General features: G+C 40.9%; 1 protein-coding gene across 3 annotated transcripts in view; it reads right to left on the minus strand.

Moving 5' to 3' along the window:
• LOC122558998 (transketolase-like) overlaps positions 1–25627 on the minus strand; it is a 55362-nt gene that overhangs the window by 19192 nt on the left and 10543 nt on the right. For all 3 annotated transcript variants that reach the window (XM_043708052.1, XM_043708053.1, XM_043708054.1), the window contains exons 5-11: positions 23064–23255; positions 20804–20931; positions 19187–19380; positions 12280–12444; positions 10251–10407; positions 9711–9841; positions 5056–5139 (exon numbers count right to left, since the gene is read on the minus strand). In XM_043708052.1, coding sequence (XP_043563987.1) covers positions 5056–5139; positions 9711–9841; positions 10251–10407; positions 12280–12444; positions 19187–19380; positions 20804–20931; positions 23064–23255 — 1051 coding nt within the window. The remainder of the gene's footprint in view (positions 1–5055; positions 5140–9710; positions 9842–10250; positions 10408–12279; positions 12445–19186; positions 19381–20803; positions 20932–23063; positions 23256–25627) is intronic.

Below are 25627 nucleotides of genomic sequence, written 5' to 3' on the forward strand. Positions count from 1 at the left end.
AGGGGTGGGGTTCAAGGACAGAGGAGCGGGAAGTGGAGGAGATGTGGTGGAGAGCATCGTCAACCACGTCTGAGGGGAAATTGCGGTCTTTGAAGAAGGAGACCATCTGGGTTGTTCGGTATTGGAATTGGTCCTCCTGGGAGCAGATGCGGCGGAGGCAAAGAAATTGGGAATATGGGATGGCGTTTTTACAGGGGGCAGGGTGGGACGAGGTGTTTGGACTACGTTCAGACTGCATGGACTCCGGACTACATTCAGACCACCTGTCTACAGAACTGACTGACCCCGCATGGACTCTGGACTACGTTCAGACACAGCCACATCTCCTTCCTCAGCACCTATCTATGGAGCCGAATGACCCCGCGTGGACTCCGAACTACGTTCAGACCCTCAGACGTGGTTGACGATGCTCTCTACCGCATCTCCTCCACTTCACGCTCCTCCGCCCTTGAACCCCGCCCCTCCAATCGCCACCAGGACAGAACCCCACTGGTCCTCACCTACCACCCCACCAACCTCTAGATACATCATATCATCCTTTGTCATTTCCACCATCTCCAAACAGACCCCACCACCAAGGATATATTTCCCTCCCCTCCCCTATAACCGTTCCGGAAAGACCACTCCCTCCTTGACTCCCTTGTCAGGTCCACACCCCCCAACAACCCAACCTCCATTCCCGGCACCTTCCCCTGCAACCGCAAGAAATGCGAAACTTGTGCCCACACCTCCCCCCTCACTTCCTTCCAAGGCCCCAAGGGATCCTTCCATATCCGTCATAAATTCACCTGCACCTCCACACACTTTTACTGCATCCGCTGCACCCGATGTGGCCTCCTTTACATTGGGGAGACAGGCCGCCTACTTGTGGAACATTTCAGAGAACACCTCTGGGACACCCGCACCAACCAACCCAACCGCCCCGTGGCTGAACACTTCAATTCCCCCTCCCACTCCGCCAAGGACATTCAGTTCCTTGGCCTCCTCCATCGCCAGACCATGGCAACACGATGCCTGGAGGAAGAACGCCTCATCTTCCGCCTAGGAACCCTCCAACCACAAGGGATGAATGCAGATTTCTCTAGCTTCCTCATTTCCTCTCCCCCCACCTTATCTCAGTCCCAGCGCCACCTTCTTGACCTGCAATCTTCCTCCCGACCTCTCCACCCCCAGCCGCTCTCTGGCCCATCACCCTCACCTTAACCTCCTTCCACCTATTGCATTCCCAACGCCCCTCCCCCAAGTCCTTTCTCCCGACCTTTTATCTTAGCCTGCTTGGCACACCCTCCTCATTCCTGAAGGGTTTATGCCCGAAATGTCGATTCTCCTGCTCCTTGGATGCTGCCTGACCTACTGCGCTTTTCCAGCAACATATTTTTCAGCTCTGATCTACAGCATCTGCAGTCCTCACTTTCTCCTTCATGTACAGGGCACAATTTAAAATTTTACAAAAAGCACCATAAATGGAAACAGTGAACTACGAGGAGGATAGCGTAGAACTTCACAGGACATCAACAAGTTGTGAAATGTGAAAAATAAGAGACAGATGAAATTTAATGCAGAGAAGTTATGAAGTGATTCATTTTGTAGGAAGAATGCAGACAGACAACATACAATTAAGGGCATTACACTAAAGGGTGTGCAGAAGTCAAGGGACCAGAATGCATATGTGCAATAGTCAATCAAGGTGGCAAGACAGGTTGAGAGGGGATACGTAGTAAGCATAGGGACTTTATTAAAACAGCATAGAGTAAAAGAACAAGGAGGTTACATTAAATTTGTACAACACTGTTCAGCCTCAACTGGAGCATTGTATCTAATTCTATACGCTTTACTTCAAGAAAGATGTGAAGACCTTAGAAAAGTTTCATGAGAACAGTTCCAGGGATTAGGAATTTCACCTATGTAAATAGATTGAAGAAATTGGTACTTTTTTTCCTTGGAGAAGGTTAAAAGAAGATCTGATAAATATACTGAAAATCTTGAGTGACCTGGACAGAGCAAACTGGGAGAAACTATTCCATTGACGGAAAGATTGAGAGCAAGAGGGCACAAATTTCAGATAAGTCTAAAACAGCATTAGGGACACCATTACTGGACACAAGACTCCACTAAGTGAGAGAGACAATTTACTTCAGGGAAGGAGGTTGGTGTAGGAACCAAGTGAATGGTTCTGCATGGATAAGAGGCATGGTCAACGTGAGGTCAGGTCCAGTGATGTATAAAGTTTGGGTAGGTGCAACAGTTCTGAACAAGTATGTGAACCATATGAAAGCTGCAAACTTGCAAATAGAGCAGGTAATGGCACTGGAGAAAATGCTCATTCTGAGAGCCACTGCAGTGATCAGTCACATGCGATGATAAGTTGATTCTGATTATCTCAACTCTATGCTAGAGACATCGAAAGATTCCGTCTTAAGATTATTGTCATCATAAATTCAGCAGTTAAATTTCACCTGGGTAAAATTTTAATTTCTCTCCATAGCCGTGTCCCTGTATGATCCATTTGAAATTACACCAAGTACTGTTAATAATTATGCAACTTGACCCATTCTAGGGAATTGGGTCATAGACTCCCTACAGAGCAGAAAGAGGCCATTTGTACCGATCCTCCGAAGAGCATTTCACCCAGACCAAAACCATTCTGTAACTCCACATGGCTTTTTACCATGGCTAACTTACTGCCAGCAGCTCACCCACATTTGTGGGAATGGCTGGATAAACCCTAGACTCAATTACACATCGACTATGCAGGTTCTTTCATGAGCTCAACATTCTTAGTCATTGTGGATGCCCACACTAAATGGTTGGACGTACAGAGTTCATTTGTAAAATATGGGGACAATGACAGAAATGGCCAGGCTGTGCAAAATCATGAAATTGTGTCTTGGTCAACATGCAAGGTGGCCTTCACCCCTTTGATAATCCCTAGACCTTCCTGAAAGGTTTCCAGGTATTTAATTAGGACTTCACTCAGGCAAGCATTTTCTAATTGAAACATGCTGAGCCAAGCTTGGTGAATCTTTTCAACCAACTCTGCCCCAATAAGCTTGGACCTGAGGATTTTTACTACAATCAGCTGCTTCTCATAACAGATTAGAACCAAAGTTGTACCCTTAATCTGTAAATGTTCCCCACTATAGATTCTCAATCCAGCTAAGGTCTTGTGCAAACTTAAGTGTTGGAGCCCACAGCGAATTTTGTTAACAGCTGCTTCTGAGCACTGAACAGCCACGTCATTATGGACTTTAGTTAGAACCCAGTGACCATGCAACCAGCTTATTTTGACTGGTTCTGATTTGGATGTTGCTAATTTGTTCAGGATATGTCCTGAGCGAGGTTATGCAATTGTCTTCACATAAGTGGTGTTCCCCAAACCAGATTTAGGTGGACTTTCCAGGGTATGCACTACCCTGGATCGCAGCCTATGAGTTCTCTTACTCAATTTAAATTTAGTGTCTCGGGTTCGCATACCGACAGCAACTACAATGCCTTGCTGGCCCGGATCCTGAAGAAAACTTTAGTTGTGTGGCCGAGGCTTGGCTTTGTTTTGGAGTTTTCCTGTGTCCCTCTGTTCAGGATATGTCTGAATAAGGCGTTACATTTGTCTTCACATAAGTGGTGTTTCCCAAGCTGTCGGACTGGAAAAGGTATCCACTTCCATCAGAATACCCTGCAACTCGTATGGTCCACTTGCCACACTTTCCAATGATAAAGCCAGTTGTAGTACTTGTTTGAAGTCCAGTTAGACTTCAGCTAATAGGTGCTTTCGCATGATTAGGTCATTAATCCCACATATCAAATGGTCTCTCAGCATCTCATTAAGGTTAAACCAAAGTCACGTGCCTCTGCCAGTCATCTTAACCTCAACAAAAATGTAAGTATGGATTCTCCTTGTTCTCAAATTGCTGAGTAAAACCAATAGCATCTCAAAATTAGAGATCGCTTGTGTTCGTAATATTCCTTAACTAAATCTTTCAACTCTTGAAAGGTTTTAGTACCTGATGCCCCAGGGAAAGTTAGGCTCCTAATAACCAAAAAGGCTACAGGTCCACAAGCTGTCAGAATTACTCATCGCTTTGCATCTGCCCTAACATCATTTGCCTGGCAAAAAAAAAGCATTCCTTCCATAAACCCAGTCTTCAATGGCAGGATCTAATGAGTCAAGCTTCCCAAATATTAGCAGGATGCCAGAAATGCTTACCCCAACTCAAAGATGACTGCTGCAAGTGAATTTCTTCAGAAGCGTGCTTTACTCTTGTCGTCATTGAAATTACTCCAAAGAGGCTGGTATCTTGTCACCAAGTCACCCTTTACTTACACGTGTGAAGTCCTTGACACCGATCCAGCTCCCTCAGCGCCAGCTCTCAGAGTGAACAGGATGTCTGACACTTCAGTTTTTATCTGTCACCTGGGCTCCCTGGTTGAGCCAGATTAAGAAGAAAGGTTGGGTAGACTGGGCTTGTTTTCACTGGAAAGCAGGAGGTTGAGGGGCAACCAAACAGAAGTTTGTAAGATTGTGAATGGATAGAGCGGAAAGTATGAGACTTTTTCCGAGGGTAGAGGGATCAATAACGAGAGGGCACAGGTTCAGTGCAGGGGGCAGGGTTTAAAAGGGATGTGGTGGTGAGTTCCTGGAACGCGTTGCCTGAGGTGGTGATGGAAGCAGCATTTATGAAGCTACCGAATGAATACATGAAGAGGAAGAGAATGGAGGGATACGGAAACTGTAAGTGAAGACAATTTTAATATGGAAGTGCAAAATGTGTCAGCTCAGGCTTGGAGGCCCAAACGCCTTGTTCCTGTGTTGTATTGTTCTTTGTTCCAACAGCCCCAGTCAGGGAACTCATGTTCTACGATGACCACCTGGCTGACTTTGTTACAATCAATACACAAACATTTCAAGATAAACTGCGACAGTTTTTGAAACAACAAAATCCTAATCTCGTTTGCTAGCCAACAGTAGTTGAATGCTCATTCAGACACTGGGACAAAGCCAAGAAACAAAAACACAATTAAAGATTTTACATGAATTATTTTTATTTCATCACCTACCTTAGCTTTTCCAACTTCAAACATTTCAGTATTTTTATAAATTATAGTAGTTTCTGGTCGGGTAGTTCGGATGAAGCAAATACCCTGGAGGCATAAAGCAAGGATTCAGTTGTGAAGGATTCAAATCTTACAACTTGATCTATGGAGAAGATTTTAAAAATCGAGTTGATTATAAAACAAGAAAAAATAACTCTTTGTAGTTTTATCCATTATTTAAGTGTATGCATCATGTCAAACTTCAACAAGATGTGCTATTCATGAATTTGAAGTCTTAAAGATTGTTCATTACTGCTAACATTTGCTAACAGATTTTACTTTGAAAGTACTTTCTGAACAATGACAGTATGATTTTACGGTAGCACTGTATTACAAATGCTGGGCATTATATGATCGTGATGTTTCTGAATATCCCCTTTATCTTAAGGTAAAGCTTAGAATTCTGGAAGCATCCAAGTTTGAAGACATTCTGGTGAAACACAAGCACATACCTACTGACAGCAAACCCATATACTGTAAAGCACTTCTTTTACAACAGAGAGGAGTGGGCAGGGCAGGGAAGCAACTACAAATACATGAAGAAACAAGGCAGCTGGTATCATGAGGGCACAGAAGGACTTGTATGTGCTTTCAACAAACAGGATGCTTCTAAGACTCAGTGTTCTGTTTGTAAGGAAGGAGCTAGAACCGATGGACTTTGAGATTTAAGAAATAAGCAGTTGCTGCTTTAGGCCTTGCCCACAGAAGCCAGATTTGGAAGATTCTGGCTGAGAGGAAAGGATAACAGACTCCAGGGAGAACCAAGTCTGTTGTAGAGCTGGGAATAACATTTGGTCTTGTAATGCTATAAATCTATCAGAACTACTGTGCACTGTTCGAGAGAGACTTTAAAAAAGTGTTAAGTCCCATGTTCAGCAGCATAAATTGACCTTTATTCAGAGCTCCTTCCCAACACAGTGTGGGAAAGGTCTCTTGGAAACAAACTTCAACATACTCTGACGCTCCAATTAAAATACACAATATTTATATATTCTGCAGTGCAAAGATTACAGCAACATTTACATCAGTGTTAGCCACATCCCCTCCATCCAATCCTTTGAACAATCAACTCAGCATGTCTGGCAGCATCTGTGAAGAGAAATCAAAGTTCAAGTTTCAGGTCAGGTGACCCTTTCTCGTGTTCTGAGGAAGGGTCACTGGCCCCGAAAAGTTAACTTTGATTTATCTTCATAGATGCTGCCAGACCTGCTGAAGTTTTCAACCAACCTCTGTTTTTGCTTCCGATTTACAGCATCTGCAGTTCTTTCAGTTTTTAAATATGTGATCAATGATGGACAACTTCATGGATAACCCCAAGTCTTCCCATGTTCTCATGATGTTTGCCATACATTCTCATTATCTATCCTTGGGGTCTCTCAATACATCTTACACCGCACCTATTATTCATCCTGCCTGCTATCAAGTCTGCCTGCTATCAAGTCTCCCTGCTATCAGGAACATTCCAACACCGACTGCTGTGTTCAATTTATAATTCTCTCCAACCATCTTATGTTAGCTAAAAATCACAGTCAGCCATTTAATGTTATCTTCAGCCACTGACAGCTCAAACAGCACAACAAAAGGGCTTAGAAGACTTAACTCCATTGTTTTTAATTAGTTAATGCAAAAATAGCTTTTTAACAATATTGTGGTAGTTGCCTGTTTGTTTATGATTAATCTATTTTGATTTTAGCTTGTTTGTTACAGAAGAAGCTTTTTTTTAAAATATATTTATTACTTTTTTTAACTTTACAAATATATAAAATTATTAAAAAAAATCACAAATATCAGTATAATAAAAAGAAATAAAACACAAATTACAATACAACTACTATCTACTAACCTACTCTATAATACAAAGCAAATCCTAACACTGTGCAAAGCAACACCAAAAAAAAAGCAAAAAAACCCAAAAAACTCACAAAATACAGAACAGCTATGCTCGGCATAAGGCTCCCAAACAAAGGAACGGGAGCATTGTATACATACCCGTATTAACTCGGGAGACCCCCTCCAGGGCCCAGAGCTTGACAAATCTAATCATCCTGGTTAAACAAAGGCCCTAGTTAAGATAACTGATAAATCTATATCCAAATAATTCAAGTAGGGCTGCCATGTCTTATAAAAATGGTCTGTTGTGTGGTGGACCACGTTTGTGAAAAAGTCCAAGGGAACGTGCTCCATAATTAATTTCTGCCATCCAAGCAAGGCCAGTGGCTTCTCAGACACCCAATTCATCAGAATATTCTTCCGTGCACAGTATGCAAGAATGTTAAATAGTTTCTTCCTATGCCCGTCCAAAGATGGTTAATTTGGTAGACCTAAGAGGAGAGATATTGGGACTACTTTGACTTCAGTCCTCAATATCCTCCCTATCTCTCCCGCTACAGCACTCCAATAAACACGGAGCCTGTGGCATGTCCAGAAGCAATGGGTAAGAGTACCTACACTTATTTTACATTTGGGGCACACTGAAGATGCCCCTTTTTTAAACTTCGCCAGACAGTCTGGTGCCAGATGAGCCCTGTGCAGAACTTTTAACTGCGTAGCGCATGTTCTATTACAGATTGAAATCTTTCGAGTAATCTCCCACATGTTCTCCCATGTTTCAGAAGAGATCTCCACTCTCAGCTCTTGCTCCCAGACCTTACATAACCGGTTAATATCCTGCCAGGCCTGCCACCCAACAGGCAATAGAGAGCACTAACCGAAAGGGTGCTTGTGGAGCGTAGCAACAACCTCTCTGTATTGGGCTTATAGGGCTTAGTGAGAAGCGTAGTCTTCTTCTGGATGAAATCCCTAGCCTGAAAAAAATGGAAAAGGTCTCTGCCTGGCAACCCGTATTTGCGGCTCAGTTGCTCAAAAGACATCATAACCTCCCCCCTCAAACAAGTCTCCCAAACCAGAAACTCCTCTCGCTGCCCATAGTTTGAACCCTGAGTCCATCATCCCTGGCATGCCAACTAAAGGTGTAAGAGGTGAAGTCTTGGATAAACAACTCTCACTCTGACGCATCACCCTCCATGCCTTGATTGTACTAATGACACTGGGGTTCCGGCAGTGGTCCATGACTGTCCTCATCTTATCCATGAACAATAGATTAATAAGAGAGCATTTTGCTTGGGAGGCCTCAATATCCAGCCATATTGAGTTTGGATCGTTACCTACCCAATCGCAGACAAAGGACAGCGGGGAACTCAATTGATACATTCTGATGTTTGGGAAATCAACTCCTCCCCCTCCTTGAGGCAACTGCAATTTAGTAAGTTTGATTAGGGGCCACCCACGATGCCCAAGGAACCAAACCACCCTATAAGCTTCCGCAGCGTTGACCTGGGAAACATTACAGGGAGCATACACATGGGATAAAGCAAACGAGGAAGAACATTCATCTTAATGAGTGATACTCGGCCCATTGAAATTGGTAAAGCCTCCCATCTCTGGAGCTCTCACCTAATATTGTTGGGCAAGTGAGCAAAGTTAGTCCGAAATAACAGAGCTGAAAATGTGTTGCTGGAAAAGCGCAGCAGGTCAGGCAGCATCCAGGGAACAGGAGAATCGACGTTTCGGGCATAAGCCCTTTTTCAGGAAGGGCTTATGCCCAAAACGTCGATTCTCCTGTTCCCTGGGTGCTGCCTGACCTGCTGCGCTTTTCCAGCAACACATTTTCAGCTCTGATCTCCAGCATCTGCAGACCTCACTTTCTCCCGAAATAACAGATCAAACTTGGGGATGGCAAAAAACACTGGTATGCCTTGGCTGTTAGGCAGAGCTGTCCACAGCAGTTCTACAGAATCGCCGCCATCTGCCGAGTCGCCACCATCTTGCCGAGTTGCCTACAGTCGAAGTTTTAATCTGTGAAATACTGTCCACTAGTTTATTTTTGTTGATTGGAAATTCATCTCTCTTTCAAGGTTATCAGTCTCTTCTGGGATCTAAATGACTATCACCTTCAAGTCAGAATTGTGGTGCAGTTTCACTCCAGAACCTGAGCACACAACCCAAACTGGCACTTAATGCCAAATTAGTAATAACATATTGTCAGGGTAGTTGTCTTTAGAATGTTTAATGGGTATGCCTGCTGGTGTGGATCAGAAAGATTTCATAGCCTTATCCAAGCAATCTCAGCACTTCATTAATTGCTCAGCTAAGTACAATGAAAATATTACTTAGTTATTTATCCAATTTCCTGTTTTCTGAGGCCTTGTAATGCTCGTGGCTACAAAGCAGTGACTATACTCTGAGAGTAATTAATTGCCCACAAAATGCTTTGGGACAGCCAAGATTGGGAAATTATGATCATATCTTTCTTTCTTAAAAATAAATGAAAGGCTCTGTTAATAAGCTCAAAGCTTTGTTTGGATTTAAAACCATCCAAACCAACAGCTGTCGAATGACTTTGAGCATGTGCCCTCCATTACTGGAGATAAAAATTGTCAGACTGCCATCACCAATTTGTTGCTTTAGGTGAGGTTTGATACTGCCTCTCGCAATGAATGCAGTACATGACTTCTCAAAAAGTGGAAGAATTGGTCTAATAAAATATGTGGCTTTAAAACTGGTCAACAATTAGGAATAGTGCAATTTTAGATTGCACTGTTAAACAGTGCATTATGTACCTTGGTATTAGCAGCCAGTTCTACTGCCCGTTCAGTTGACACAGCATCACTTGGATAAAAAATTGTTGCTGTGGGAATGGCTCGGAATAAAGCAAGATCTTCCAAACCCATCTGGGAAGGTCCGTCCTCACCTTAGAAGAATTAGTAGCATTAGAAACATTCTCACAGTCCATCTCTCGTTGTTCAATTTGAAGATGTATTGTAGAATCAGCAACATACAAGATTCAAATTTAGGTTTTGTTCAGTTAGCCAATAAGAACAATATACCATAGGAAAATCAACTGTGGCTTGCACTTAATCACTGTCCACTGACCTCTACTAGAATTGAATGTCTGGACTTTTAAGTGAGCTCAAGATAATTAAACAGCCAGCTAACTGTTTTCTTCACTTACGTGCAAATTATGATCACTTACACAAGGTACTAAACTCCTCTGCAAGCTCAGTCTTCAGGACAGGTACAATGCTGCAGAAGGACAATAAAGGATGATCTTCCTGAATAATTAGCAAGTAATCTTGTGAAGTTAGTAAAATTAAACTCACCAATTGAGACACCACAGTGGGATCCAACAAGATTGATATTGCTTTCAGAAATTGCTGCCATGCGAATTTGATCAAATGCTCGGGAGAAAAAAGTAGAAAAAGTGCTGACAAATGGAACGGTCCTGTCCCGTGCACAACAACCAACACCAACACTTACCTGTAAATGAAATACAGGACCAATAATAACTATTTGCCTCACAACAACAGCAGAATGAAACAAAGGTTCCTTTTCCCTTCATTTCTGCCCACTTACTATTCTTCACAAGTTGCCTACATCAAGTGGTGAAGGAAAATAAAGCAGGAAATTCTATCAAACAGACTAAGGTCACTCAACTCTGAAATATTTTAATTAAAGAATACAAAGGAAATTCTTTTATATTCTCAGGATTTTCTAATCTATATATTTTACAAACTATCTTGACAATAAATGACAACTCAAGTCTTAACTTTTTTGCCAAAATTCATCCAAAAGTAGTTCATGAATATACTAGTGGCAGCCCAGAGGTAAGGTCTCAACTGCTGATACACTCAGCAAGGATAATACAGTGACATGAAAAGATGAACACTACAAATTAACAGAAAAGTTAAAAAGACCAAACCTGTGTATATTTTTGTTTACTTTCATGCTATATTATGTGGAATAAAACATAGAAGATGTTAAACAAAAACAGATATATCTGGAGAAACTTAGTAGGTCTGGCAGCATCAGAACAGATAGATCTGAACAAGGGTCACTAGACTCAAAACTACTATAACTAAGCCTCGCAATCCACTTCACCTTTAACGACAGGATCTAAAAACACATCAACAGGATCACCAATATCAGAACTTATCGCAGAAACAGTTATGCAGATATTAGAACGAACAGTCCTCCCCAGGATCCAACTCAAGCTTTGTGTCATCCACATAGCTGACCCATTTCTCATCAGACTAGGGCAAACTAGAAGAAACCCACAAGCACATAAACACCATCCTTACCGGTATAAAATTCACCAAAGAGGAATGGAACAATAACCAACTCACCCTCCTAAATGTCACAGTAGAACGAAAAGCCAATGGAGAGCTGCAGCCCAGTGTTTACAGGAAAGTCTCACACACTAACCTGATACTCAACTACAGGAGTTGCAGGGGGACATTATTTAAACAGACTACAACGCATTGCAGCACCCAGGAATAAGAAGCCGAGAAAAAACACCTTTACAATGTACTCGGGAACAACAGTTACCTGATAAGTGCAACTCACAACAGACGTAAACAGGAAGACGCAACATGCCCAGTGAAGCCAGCCATTCTATCATACATCAAACACATTCCAGAGATGGCTACCAGACTACTCTGGCCCCTAGGCATCATGGTGGCCCACAAATCTACCAGCACACTTAAATAGCTCCTGATGAAGTTAAAAGACACTGTACCCACAGCCAGCAGAACGAACATCATATACAAAATACCCCACAAGGATTGCAACAAACATTATATTGGACAGATGGGCAGGAAACTAGCCACCAGGACACATCAGCACCAACTCGCCAGCAAAAGACATGACCAACTATCAGTGGTATCCATACACACAGATGAAGAGGGACATCGGTTCAACTGAGACAATACATCCATCCTGGATCAGGCTAACCAAAGATATGCACGGGAATTCCTAGAGGCCTAGCATTCAAACTGAACTCCATTAACAAACATATAGATTTGGACTCCAATTACCAAGCTCTCAGAAACAGAACCGGAAATAATATCACCTACCACGACAAAAAAAGACACATTAATAGCAAGCAGGACACAACATCAACCTTTCACCGGAGGCTCAATGGCAATGTTACCTTACATGGTGAAGAAACATCTGGAACAAACCCAATAGCTCAGCAAACAAACTTACAACCTCAAAACCTTAACTCTGCTTTCTCTCCACAGATCCTGCCAGACCTGCTTTAGTAATTTGGTTTTGCTTATGTTATGTGGAATTCATCTACTCCAGTTGTCTGTGGAACGTAAGAAAATAAAGAAGTAACATAAAAGTTACCATGTTCTGTTCTGCTATGAAACATTCAATATAACGCTTGGGGTATTCCTTTTTAAACATTTCTGAAAATGTTGAGTTCTTTGTATCCCCATCTAATGCAATAATACGGTCATTGCTATGACCTATTTTTGCCAGGGCAGTTCCAAAGGCTTTTCGTGTGGCTACCTGGAAAAATAAAAGAAAAGGTAAATTGCACTTAATAAATGAATACTTAATTTTCATTTTTAAAAAGGATGAAGCTTTGATACAGCAGTAGGTTATTCCTTTCGAGGATGTGTGTTGCTAATATATACTGAAGGAGATTCCGTAAAATATGTTTTGAAGGGAAGAGTGAAAGAAATTTATTTTATGTCCATGAAATGTTTCTATTTCAACCCTCAGAGTAAAAGGTGACATGCAGAGACTCTTCAGTGCCTTTTCTAAAATATTTACATGCAACACACATGCCTCAAAAGTGGAACTATTTATCAAAACCTGAGAAAACCTCAAGAAAATAGAAACATTTGTTTAAATATAGGTAGTTCTCCTATAATATCGTCGTTGCGTTCCAGCAAAACCTCACTTAATAGAAAATTGCTTAACAGAAACAATGGGGGCTACGGGCAAAGTGGGGTTAAGGGCAGACTAGCAAAAAAAAATCATTTACGATAGCTCAAAAATCACCCAAAAGTCCAATGCAAAGTACAGCACAGCCTTAATGGAGGCTGAAATTAACGAAACAAAAGTAAATTTAACACAGTACATTTTTAAAAAATGTAAGAAAGGTGCTTTCTCGAGTATTTCTCACAGAATGCCGCTCTTTCCGCAGCTGACATCAGCGCGTGCGCAGAACGCACGAAGATCAGCGCCGACATCGCGCATGTGCAGAACAGCAAGAACACCAGCGCACAGGCAGAATGGAGCAGAGGTTTCAGCACGCACAACGGCGCATGCATAGTACAAAGCAAGCAAATTGAACTCCGCTGGAATCACACTATTGCCAACAGAGGTAAGAGTTCTCCAAAATATTGTTCCCTAGTTCATCAGCAACATTATCGCCAAACCGCGCTGCCGACACGTGTCATTCCAGAACTGCCTGTACACTATAACCAAGTAACAAGAAATGATACAGTAATCTTGGGTCATCTAAAACCTTCAAAAATGATGTAAATGAACTATATTGCATAAGCACATGGCTGTAACACAATTAAAGATAGTTTTTTAAATAACTCAATGGTTGTGTCCTTGTGCCATCCCGCATTAGAGAAAAATTGTGCTTTAGAAACAGTGCTAAAAGTGTAGACGATGTAATCGCGTCACAGCCAACATAGGTTTTAAAAGTTCGCACTTTAGAAACAGTGACCCTAATTCGACAATTGCACTACAGTGAATTCATGTTAACGAAATTATAGCAGAATAACCTGTACATGATTTCATTTGTTTCATTTTATGCAATCTGGATCAAGCTTTTCTCCATTTCTCACTAGTTTGCAATACTTAAATTTAACAGAGAAGAAACTCTACTGGGATCAAGCTATAACTGAAAAGAAAATGTTGAATTGCACCTGTTGAACAGCAAGATTTACCACTTTGGCTCAATTTACAAGGAGTGAGCCAATAAGTTACAACTTGGATTCTCTGACAGACTTGCATCCCACATTTTGGCTGACTTACTTCTGATTCTAATGTAACAGCATAGGATTAAATAAAAAACAAATTCTAACACATTACACTGCTTATTCCACAGGATTACTAAAGGGCAAAACAGCGAGTCTACTCCCATTAGTTAAAATGACTCGGATTTTTCATCAGCATTATTATAGAGCAAGCTGAACAACAAAGTCTAAGTCCACACAGACACAGTTAAAACAAGAAATCTAGAGCTGCAGCCTGATATTCCCTGCTTCTCCACAAACTGCACCAATAGAGTCAGCATTGGAAATCACATATTTACCCAATATAAAAGATTATCAGAAAACTTAAGGCTAATGCATTCAATGTATGCACATTTTTAACATAGTGATATATCTTAATGACTAACACAGCTTCTGGCATCAAACATGAGCATTTAATTATTCTGGAGAGATTCAGAACTAGGAGTCAGATGAGGAGAAACTTCTTTACACGGAGAGTTTCTAGGATTTGGAATGCGCTCCCTAGGAGAGTGGTGGAGGTGGATTCTATACAATGTTTCAAAAGAGAGCTGGGTATGCATTTGAGATTGATGAATTTAGCAGGCTATAGAGATAGCGTTGGAGGATGGGACAAGCTGAGTTGCTCTTTTGGGAACTAGTACAGACATGATGGGCCAAATAGCTTCCTTCTCAACTGTAAAATGAATAATTATTGCTTTTATTTTTCCTAAACCTATCTTTCTTTTCTGTTTCATTTCCTGTACATGATTTTACCTGCATATTCTAACATACATCTATTGTTGAAATTCTGTATGTCTCAGGGAAGCATTTTCAGATGAACAACGAAGGAACAGCCGAGCCTCTTCGTAGGTTGTTGGTTAATTTGAACATTAAATAATAAATAACATCACAAATATCTCACTAAACTATTGTTTCTCAGCAAAATCTGCCAAACACTGGTTAACCCTTAATCTTGGGTTTGATCACTGAAGTAATTAGTGTCATAAAAGAAACATGAGCCATTTAAAACAAAGGATTCAGATTTCCATTAATATAAAAGAAAAATCACTTTTCTTTAAGATACATAAGATAATGCAGCACAAAAAGAGGCTCTTTGGTCGACCATGATAATTCTGGGTCTTTGAAGGACCTTGCTAATTAGTCCCATTCTTCCAATCATTGCCCATAGCACAGCAATTATTTCTTGTTCCAAATGTTTATTAAATTATCATTTGACAGTGATTATGCAATCTGCTCCTCCTTATAGTACCACCTGAATTATCATAAAGTAAGTCTGTCTGTTGCTTATGATCATGAACGGAGACTTCATCATAAATTAGAGCAACATGGTTATTTCCATCGTTAGAGTGAGCAGGCCGCATATATACTTGACACGAGATGCATCATAAAAATCTTCAGAGCAAAAGCAATATTACTCTGAACTACCCTCTGAAATGGCCCAGCAAGCCACGCAGTTGTATCAATTGCTATGGAGTTTTGACAAAGAAATGAAACTTGACAGACCACCTGGCATCGACTTAGGTACCGGAAATGACAATGGCAGAAACAGCCCGATTAACCCTGCAAAGTACTGCTTACTAACATCTGGGGGCTAATGCCAAAATTAGGAGAGCTGTCTCACAGACTAACTAATCAACGACTTGACATAGTTATACTCCCATACCTTACAAATATCACCAACACTATCACTGATATCTCCGGTCCTACAAGCAGGACAGACAGTAGATGTGGTGGTATGTTAGTATATAGTCAGAGGGAGTTGCCCTGGGAATCCTCAACATTGACTCTGGACCCCATGAAATCTCAGCTTCAGGTTAAACATGGGCAAGGAAACCTCCTGTTGATTATGACGTACCATCTTCCTATGGTTGATGAATAGTAGTCTTCCATATTGAACAACAATTGGAGGAAGTATTGAGAATGACAAGAGCACAAAATGTAATCTGAGTGGGGAATTTCAATATCCACCAACTAGAGTGGTTCTAGCACTACTGATTGAGCTGGTTGGGTCCTGAAGCTGATTGGATCTGTAGCAGGTGGTGAGGAAACCAACAAGAGGAAAAAACATACTTGACCTCATCCTCACCAATCTGCCAGCTGCAGATGACAGTATAAGTGTAAGGATGACCACCGCAAAGCCTTTGTAGAGATGAAATCCTGCTTCCAAATTAAGACTATCCCCATCGTGTTGTGTAGCAATATCACCATGTTAAATGGGACAGACTTTGTACAGAGCTGTCAAAGACTGGGCATTCATTAGGCGCTGTGGGCCATCACAGCAGCAGAATTGTACTCCAGCACAATCTGCAACCTCATGGCTGAGCATATACCCCACTCAATCACTACCATCAAGCCAGGGGATCAACTCTGGTTCAAGGGAGAGTGCAGGAGGGCACCAAAAGAGTAGCAGGCATACCTAAAAATGAGATGTCAACCTGGTGCAGCTACCACACAGAAGTACTTGCATGCCAAATAACATAAATAGTAAGTGATAGGCAGAACTGAGAGATCCCTCAACCAACAAATCAGACTTAAGCTCTGTAATCTTATCACATCCAATTCTAAATGCAGTGAACAATAAACAACTCACTGGAGGTGGAGCCTCGACAAATATGCCCATCCTCAAATGATGAAAGAGCCCAACATATCAGTGCAAAACACAAGGCTGAAGCATTTGTACCAGTCTTTATCTAGAAGTACCAACACATTACGGGCTACTCCCACTGGTCCCCAGCATTACAGATGCCAGTTTTCAACCAATGTGATATCAAGAAACAGTTAAAGACAGTAGATACTGCAAAGGCTAAGGGTCCCAACAATGTTCTGTCAGCACTAAAGACTTGTGCTCCAGAATGTGCCACTGCCCTTGCCAAGCTGTTCCAGTACAGTTACAACACTGGCATCTACTATGTGTAAAATTGCCCACGTTGTCCTATACACAAAAAAAGGACAAATCCAACAAACCAACTACCACCCCATCAGTCTATTCCCAAATATCAGTAGGAAGTGATGGAAATGGTCATTAACAATGCTATCAAGTAGCACTTGCCTAGCAACAACTTGCTCACCAATACCTACTTTGGATTCTGCCAGGACCGCTCAGTTCTTGACCTCATTACAGTGTTAGTTCAAAAACGGACAAAAGAGCTGAATTTCGGAGGTGAGTGAGATCAACAAACCTTGACTTAATTTGACCAAGTGTGGCATTAGGAGCTTTAGCGAAACTGGAATCAATGGGAATCAGGGTCAAACTCTCCGCTGATTGGAGTCAGACCTAGAACAAACAAAGATTGTTGTGGTTGTTGGATGTCAGTCATCTTCGCTCCAGAACACCTCTTCGGGTTGTGTCTCAGCCCAACCATCTTCAGCTGCTTTATCAATGACCTTCCCACCATCATAAGGTCAGAGGTGGGGACATTCGCCAATGATTGCACAATGTTTAGCACTATTAGTGACTCTTCAGAAACTGAAGCAGCCCATGTTCAAATGTAACACAATCTGAACAATCTCCTGCGCTGAATCCTAAATATTATGTTTGATATGCAGTGAGTATCTCCTGAATGATGTGTGAACAATTCGAGGATCAGAGGCAGAGCTTCTCGATGGTATATTACACCACTTCAACCAGGATATTGATTTGTGACTTTTCAAACTGTTATTCTTTTTGATTTTGACATTATGGATGTATATGGTATTAGCCTTCAATATTAAAAATATTTTCAGGTGTTGAAGATAAAGAAAATTGGCATGGCAAGGCCATTCCAAAAGATAATAGTTGTGCCACACAGACACTAGGCAATGATATGTCCAAAAAGAGAGAATCTAACCACCACTTGGTGACATTCAATGCTTTTACCATCACTGAATCCCCCTCTATCAACATCCTGGGGATTACCATTGACCAGAGATTCAACTGGAGTTGCCATATAAATACAGTGGTTACAACAGCAGGTCACAGACTAGAAATACTACAGCCAGTTACTTACCTCCTGACTCCACAAAGCCTGCCCATCATCTGAAAGGCACAAGTCAGGACTGTGACTGAAAACTCTCCACGCTACCAAAAACACTCAAGACTCTTGACATCATCCAGAACAAAGCAGTCTGGTTGACTGGCATCAAATCCATAAACATCCATTCCCTCCACCACCAACACTTAGTAGCAGCAGTGTGTACTATCTACAAGATGCACTGCAGATATTCACCAAAGATGTTTAGGCAGCACCTTCCAAACCCATGACCACTTCCACCGAGAAAGGGAAGGACAGTAGTTCCATGGAAACATCACCACCGGCAAGTTCCCCTTCAAGCCACTCAACATACTCACTTAAACATATATCACAGTTCCCTCAGTGTTGCTCAGTCAAAATCCTGGAATTCCTTAAGGGCATTGTGTATCTACTAACAGCACATGGACTACAGGAGTTCAAGAACGCAGCTTGCCACCACCTTTTTGAGGGTAACTGGGGACAGGCAATAAATGCTCGCCAGCCAGAGGTGCCCACATCCACGAGTGAATTAAAAAGAATTGAACCACTTGAATAATGTCAAACATATAAAGGAGGAAATTTTCTTTCATTACTAAAGTGCAAACACTGAGTTTAAATCAAGTGATCCCTTCTCTAACTGAATAAGCTTTATCAGAATTGTCCTGGGGATTTCAAAAGACCCACAGCAGAATTTAGGACAGCTTTCTTGTCCAGGAACTCACTTCAATGTGTACCACTGAAGAAAAAGAACGGTTTCATCATTTTGAGGCTGTCTTCAGATGAAAACCAGTGAGCTCAAATTATAGGGGCGGCACGGTGGCACAGTGGTTAGCACTGCTGCCTCACAGTGCCGGAGACCTAGGTTCAATTCCTGCCTCAGGCGACTGACTGTGTGGAGTTTGCACATTCTCCCCGTGTCTGCGTGGGTTTCCTCCGGGTGCTCCGGTTTCCTCCCACAATCCAAAAATGTGCAGGTTAGGTGAATTGGCCATGCTAAATTGCCCGTAGTGTTAGATGCAGGGGTAAATGTAGGGGTATGGGTGGGTGCGCTTCGGCGGGTCGGTGTGGACTGGTTGGGCCGAAGGGCCTGTTTCCACACTGTAAGTAATCTAATCTAATCTATCTATACCCTTAATCCCCACCACCCTGCCACAAATACTGAGTAATCTGATCACGAAACCCTCCCAGCCTGCATACATTTCAGGTCCATTGTCTATGTAACCAAGGTTCTACATCATTTGTGGCAGAATGTTAGAGATGTATAATGTTAGTTTGAATGTTTACCTTTTCAGCATGCTTATATTTGGGTGGCGCACCAAGTTGGATGTCTTCAATATTCACAGTTGATGCACTTTCCACTGGCTGCCCTGGGGTAAGTTTCTTGCCCTCTAGGATCCTACATTTGATTGCTTGAATAGTTTCTTGCAGCTTATCTTTTGGAATGGCCTTGCCATGCCAATTTTCTTTATCTTCAACACCTGAAAATATTTGAAATATTGAAGGCTAATACCATATACATCCATAATGTCAAAGTCAAAAAGAATAACAGTTTGAAAAGTCACAAATCAATATCCTGGTTGAAGTGGTGTGATATACCATCGAGACGCTCTGCTTCTGATCCTCGAATTGTTCACACATCATTCAGGAGATACTCACTGCATATCAAACATAATATTTAGGATTCAGCATTCACATTGAGATATATTTTCTGGTCAGTAACTCTGACTTTCTGGAATAATGCGGCATTACTGATGGGAAAATTTGGGAAGACTTCCAATTTTGAAACTCATCCATATCACATATCATGCATTTTCATTACCAAGTAAATAAATGCAGAAGTTCCAGACTGAAATAGGCCAAGGTGTTTCTTGTATGTTATCTTACAATTCATTTTGACTGTCATACTTGAATTTTTTTTTTAAACTGTTTACATTGGTTGGGGGGGTGAACAGAAGAGCAAACCGAATTTTTCTTTTACAATATTATTGGTTGTATCAACATCTGTGACAGCTTTTGTCACTGATGAGAAAACATGGTATCAGAGCAGGTTGTTAAATGTAAATTAACCTGAGGCCTCTCACCAAAATGGAAGCTCCAAATAGAAATTTCTTTTTCTAATTTTATAGTTATGAGGCTTCAAACAAGCCTCAAAGAACAACCTATATAAATGCAATAACTTTAAATTAATAGAGTGGAGGAGGTATGCTCTCTATTGAGGTTCTCTTCACCTGTTAACACATGATATTATTTGCCAAATGATGTGGCCCTGGATCTCTTTGCTCTTATACCTCAAAATATAAGGTGCACTTATTTGTCCTGCCAAAATGTACCACTTCACAATTATTGATATTGAAAATTGATGGTATTTCTGATCTCACACATGCATATACTACTCTGTACACCAGTAATTTCAAGAATAGATTCCACTCTCTCTATTCAGTTTGTTCACATTGCTTTACCAGGTATTCACAATCAGTTCTTACTTCCCAAGCAGCAGTTGTGAATCTTACAGCAGCCCACAGTCCTCCCAAAATATGAATCTGCTTCTGACTTTTTTTTTGCCCTGGGTTTAAAGTCTCTGCACACACTGAAAAGCCTACTTCTCATCAGCAGCTTAACAGACACATCCCTTCTGAAATTCCATACTTCCAGAAATGTATTAATTGCAACTTCTGCTGCTGAATGATGTTCTGACCTTCACACAGCAGAATGTGAATTTTAGACTACAGTATCAGTTAATGTCCCAGTACACGGTTTCAGTGAGCATGATTATCATCAAGTTCTGATTTTTGGGAAACAAAAATACAGACAGTAGTTTGTTTGCTTTCACTTTAGTGCATTGACTAATTCTCTAAAACAAAATGAAACAGTTCCATACAAACCAGTATGTATTCAGTGTACCTTCAATGCCTTTTCCTTTAGTGGTCTTAGCAATAATAACACATGGCTTGTTTTCGACCATGGTGGCCTGCCAAAAGGCTTTGCAGAGTTCATCAACACTGTGCCCATCTACCACTTCAGTAGTCCAGCTGTACATAAGAGTTTAGAATTCATAATTAAGCCATTACAACTCAACTCAAACACTAATCTGAGCAGTAAAACATAAGGAGAGAAATGCATGATACCATTGTCGGTTTCCTGTTATACAATGTATTTGTATGCAAAAGAAAACACATACTATTTGCAGTAGAGGCAGTTCAAAAACAGACAAAATGGAAGTGAGTTCAGTTAAAATAAAAGCTCTTTGGCAGATGCAAATGCAATTGTCTTTAAGAACACAAATACAAAAAGAAATAATTATTTGCTAAATCTGTACCCCTGCTAATCATTTCATCTCGACCTTGTCATAATCTCAGCATTCTATCTGGCTCTAAAGGAAGTTCCTGACTTCTTATACTAACTGTCATAAACACACCCTTTTTAAAATTCATTCACACAGATCTCTGAAAGTTGCCACCCAGGTAAATAGTGCAGTGAAGAAGGCATATGGCGTACTGGCTTTTATTGGTAGAGGAATTGAGTTCCGGAGTACTGAGGTCATGTTGCAGTTGTATAAGACTCTGGTGCGGCCGCATCTGGAGTAGTGTGTGCAGTTTTGGTCGCCATACTATAGGAAGGATGTGGAGGCACTGGAACGGGTGCAGAGGAGGTTTACCAGGATGTTGCCTGGTATGGTATGGAATGCCCTGCCAGTAGCAGTGGTGCACTCTCCCTCTTTATGGGCATTTAAACGGGCATTGGATAGGCATATCGAGGATAGTGGGCTAGTGTAGGTTAGGTGGGCTTGGATCGGCGCAACATCGAGGGCCAAAGGGCCTGTACTGCGCTGTATTTTTCTATGTTCTATGTAGTCATCATTTACTATGCAAGCATTCACTGCCTGAAGGGCATTAGTGAAATGGATGGATTTTTAGCAGTAGTCATATGTTCACTGAAGCTAGCATTTTATTTTGCTGACTTTAAATTTCACCAACTGCCATGTGCGATTCAAACCCATGTCCTCAGAACATATGCTAGTTGCAGGATGCATGGCAAAGCTGATTTTGTCTGATCACATTATGATTTTCTAAATGCTTCATTCAGTCTTTGTGTTAAAATAAAACAATTGATTAATTATTTAGGATCTAACGCATTCTAAATTACATCAAATTGCCTAGGCTAAGTACCTGCACATTAAATGAATCATTAGAGAGCACATTTAGCAATCCAAGGAACTGAATATCAAGTATGCCTTCATCAAAGTATTTAAGTCCTTTATTTGAATCAATAATGAAGTCAAAAAGATACGAATAAGATTAAGTGGTAAAAAGTACAGAGTGGAGAACGTATACATGCCATAATTTCTACCAAATGGTCAGGACGTGTATTTGTTGCGGATCAGCATGAGTTTACATACCTGCTGCTGATTAGTCAATTGCAGAATGGGTTGCTGTGTTGGAATAATTTAGTCAAATGTTGAGGCCTACAAATTCCAAGGAACTCTTTTGGTAACCATTGTTCTTTTCAGAGCAAATTTTGCATGGTTTAATTATAAAATGTTCTTTCTTAACACTACCGCTCACTATGAAAATGGTCTCACAAGTTTTCAAATCAGAAACATGGCAAAAATATAATAGTGCTAACATATAAGACTGTAGGATTTAGGAGCAGATTTAGGCCATGAGTCCACTCCACCATTTAATCATGGATGATATGTTTCTCAACTCAATTCTCCTGCCTTTTCCCCATAACCCTTCATCCTCTCACCACTCAAGAATCTATCTTTCATCGTCTTATATACATTCAATGACTTGGCTTCCACAGCCTTCTGCGACCATGAGTTCCACAGCTTCACCACTGTCCAGCTGAAGAAATGCCTCCTCATCTCAGTTTATGATTATTATTCTATTATGTGATTTGATTTGGTTTATTAACTTTCAAACCTCTCAAGAGAAAATCAGTTAAAAGTGACATGAAAAAGTGATATTGCTATGGATTTTGCCATTTATAATTTATTATTTTTACATTTAGAAATTTTATTCAGTGTTATTTCCCCCATAACCTATAACCTAGGTTCCTATTCAAGTATCCACAATTGAAAGGTCAAATATTACTCTTTGTTTACTCCTATAGCAGTCATCTCGTGAAATACGGAATATGAACTACCAAGTTGAAAACTTACCCAAAAGCTTCACAACGTTTGCGGTAGGCTTCAACTTTGTGCTGCAGTGGCGCAGGGTCACTTTGACCCAGGCGGTTAACATCAATAATAGCCAATAAATTGTCGAGTCTGTAGTGAGAAGCAAACGCCATTGCCTCCCAGACTGAGCCTTCAGATGATTCTCCATCTCCCAACAGGCAGAATACACGGTAACTGGAGGTTGGAAGGGAAACAAAATCAGTAATTCCACACGAGGTTAATATATTGGCTACCTCTGACTCTAATACTTTTATAGAATCCCTACAGTGTGGAAACAGGCCCTTCGGCACAACAAGTCCACACTGATCTCTGAAGAGTAACCCACCTGGACCCATGCACCCAAGTAATACATCTAACTTACACATCCCAAACTCATGTGCAATTTAGCGTGACAAATTCACCTGACCTACACATCTTTGGATTGTGGGAGGAAATTAGAGCACCTGGAGGAAACCGAAGCAGACACGGGGAGAATGTGCAAACTCCACACAGTCACCTGACGTTGGAATCAAACCTGGGGCTCTGGCTAACCACTGAGCCACCATACTGGCCTTAAAGTGGGCTACATTTCAGTTCCACAGAAATTGAGAGATAATTTTGTGAAAAGACATGAGAGATCATAAAAAACATCCAAGTTTGGGTTTTTGACCATTTACAAATAAATGAAATATAAAACAAGGAAGTTGAAATTCTTCCTTCACACCAGTTTTTAAAATTGTGCAATCAGCCTTGACTTATCCAATTTAAATAAATAAAAATTTGAGGCTGATAGTAAACAAAGTCACGTTTCCTGCTTATTCATGACATCATACAATCCTTACAGTCCGGATGCAGGGTATTTCATCCATTGAATCCACACCGACACTCCGAACAGCATCCCATCCTATCCCTGTAACCCTGCATTTCCTATGGCTAACCCACCCAGCCTGTACATGCCTGGACACAATGCGAAACTTAGCATGGCCAATCCATCTGACTTGCACATCTTTGGACTGTGGGAGGAAACTGGAGCACCTGGGAGAAACCCACACAGACTTGGGAAGAAGGGGCAAACCACACAAACAGTAGGTCCCTGGCATTACAAGGCAACAGTGCTAACTACTGAACCACTATGCCGCCCAAGTGCTTATGCCCAAGCATTTTTCAATCAGCATTTCAGATTTAATAACGCAATATTCTCATAAAAAGCCAAACACAAATGGCTATTTCTTCAGAGTTGAAATGAAAATGGTGAACTTAATATCTCCATATGAATAAGGACAAACTTGTTCTTTATTTGGCATATTATACTGGGATGTAACTACAGAAAAGAGTCAGCCCTAATGATACATCCTTGGAAATTGGTACACAATTTAGGTTACTCAATTATTAAAGACAGTACCATACTTTAACATCATTTACTTTCTTGAAAAAACAGCAGATCATACCCAGAGACAGGATATGATCCATGATGGGTTGAGAATTACGAGCTTACACTTTTCAGTAAAACAATTATTTAACATATCTAATTAAGCTTTTTGCAGACACTGTTTTGGTCAATTTTGGGGTGTAATCATAACAAATGTAGTACCAATCTCCTGTTTATAATCAATGTTCAATGAATATGTAACACTATTGTAATGTTATAACACTGCTGAGACTGTTGCAAGGTGGTTATTATGCAAAAATAAGTTACTTAACTCATCAGAACAAAGTATATAAGATGCTGTTTAGTTCTGTTTTGTTGAAGCATTAAAATCTGGTGCAACGAGCAAAAAAAAACCAAAGTACTATAATAGTCCCAAAAGGTCTCTTATTCATGGGTCCTTACTTTAATATGTTGCAAGAAGAAACTGTAAGCTCTTTAACAGAAAAGCTATCAAAACCTAAATAGGTAGTCACTATGACTAAGCAGATTTCCTTATTTTAAAGTGACTGGATCTCATGGCAGTAGTTCATGCACAATAACTGATGCATAATAACTTCTCACCAGAGTCTGTTGTGCCAGGTTTGGGTCCCCATCTACTAACTAAAGTTGGTGAACTTCCAAAAGAAAGAAACCAAGACAATTGCGGATTTATTAACCATATTTTGTATGGTAATATTGACAAAGTGATGACTGAAACATTTAAAAACGTTAACAGAGATTGGAAGGATAAATGCAAACAAATTAAATCCTGAACAACACAATGTTCTGACACACCCTGGTCATCTCAACGAATTCAAATATCAGCCTAAACATTCTACCCTCACCTGGCCACTTGCCCTCACTTAAAACTTTCCAAATTTTTAACAGCTTTACAGCATTTTACTATTTCCTGCAGTAGTAGTGTTTGTAGTTATCATGGCTTTTATAAAGTAGCACCATATGCAGTAATGGCATAAAGTAACTTTTAATACAACACAATGAGATGCATTGAGTCTAAAGATTATGATGGAGGTAAAAACAATGACTGCAGATGCTGGAAACCAGATTCTGGATCAGTGGTGCTGGAAGAGCACAGCAATTCAGGCAGCATCCGAGGACAGGCAAAATCGACGTTTCGGGCAAAAGCCCTTCATCAGGA

Source organism: Chiloscyllium plagiosum, chromosome 18 (assembly GCF_004010195.1).
Source record: "Chiloscyllium plagiosum isolate BGI_BamShark_2017 chromosome 18, ASM401019v2, whole genome shotgun sequence".
NCBI classification, from domain to species: Eukaryota; Metazoa; Chordata; class Chondrichthyes; order Orectolobiformes; family Hemiscylliidae; genus Chiloscyllium; species Chiloscyllium plagiosum.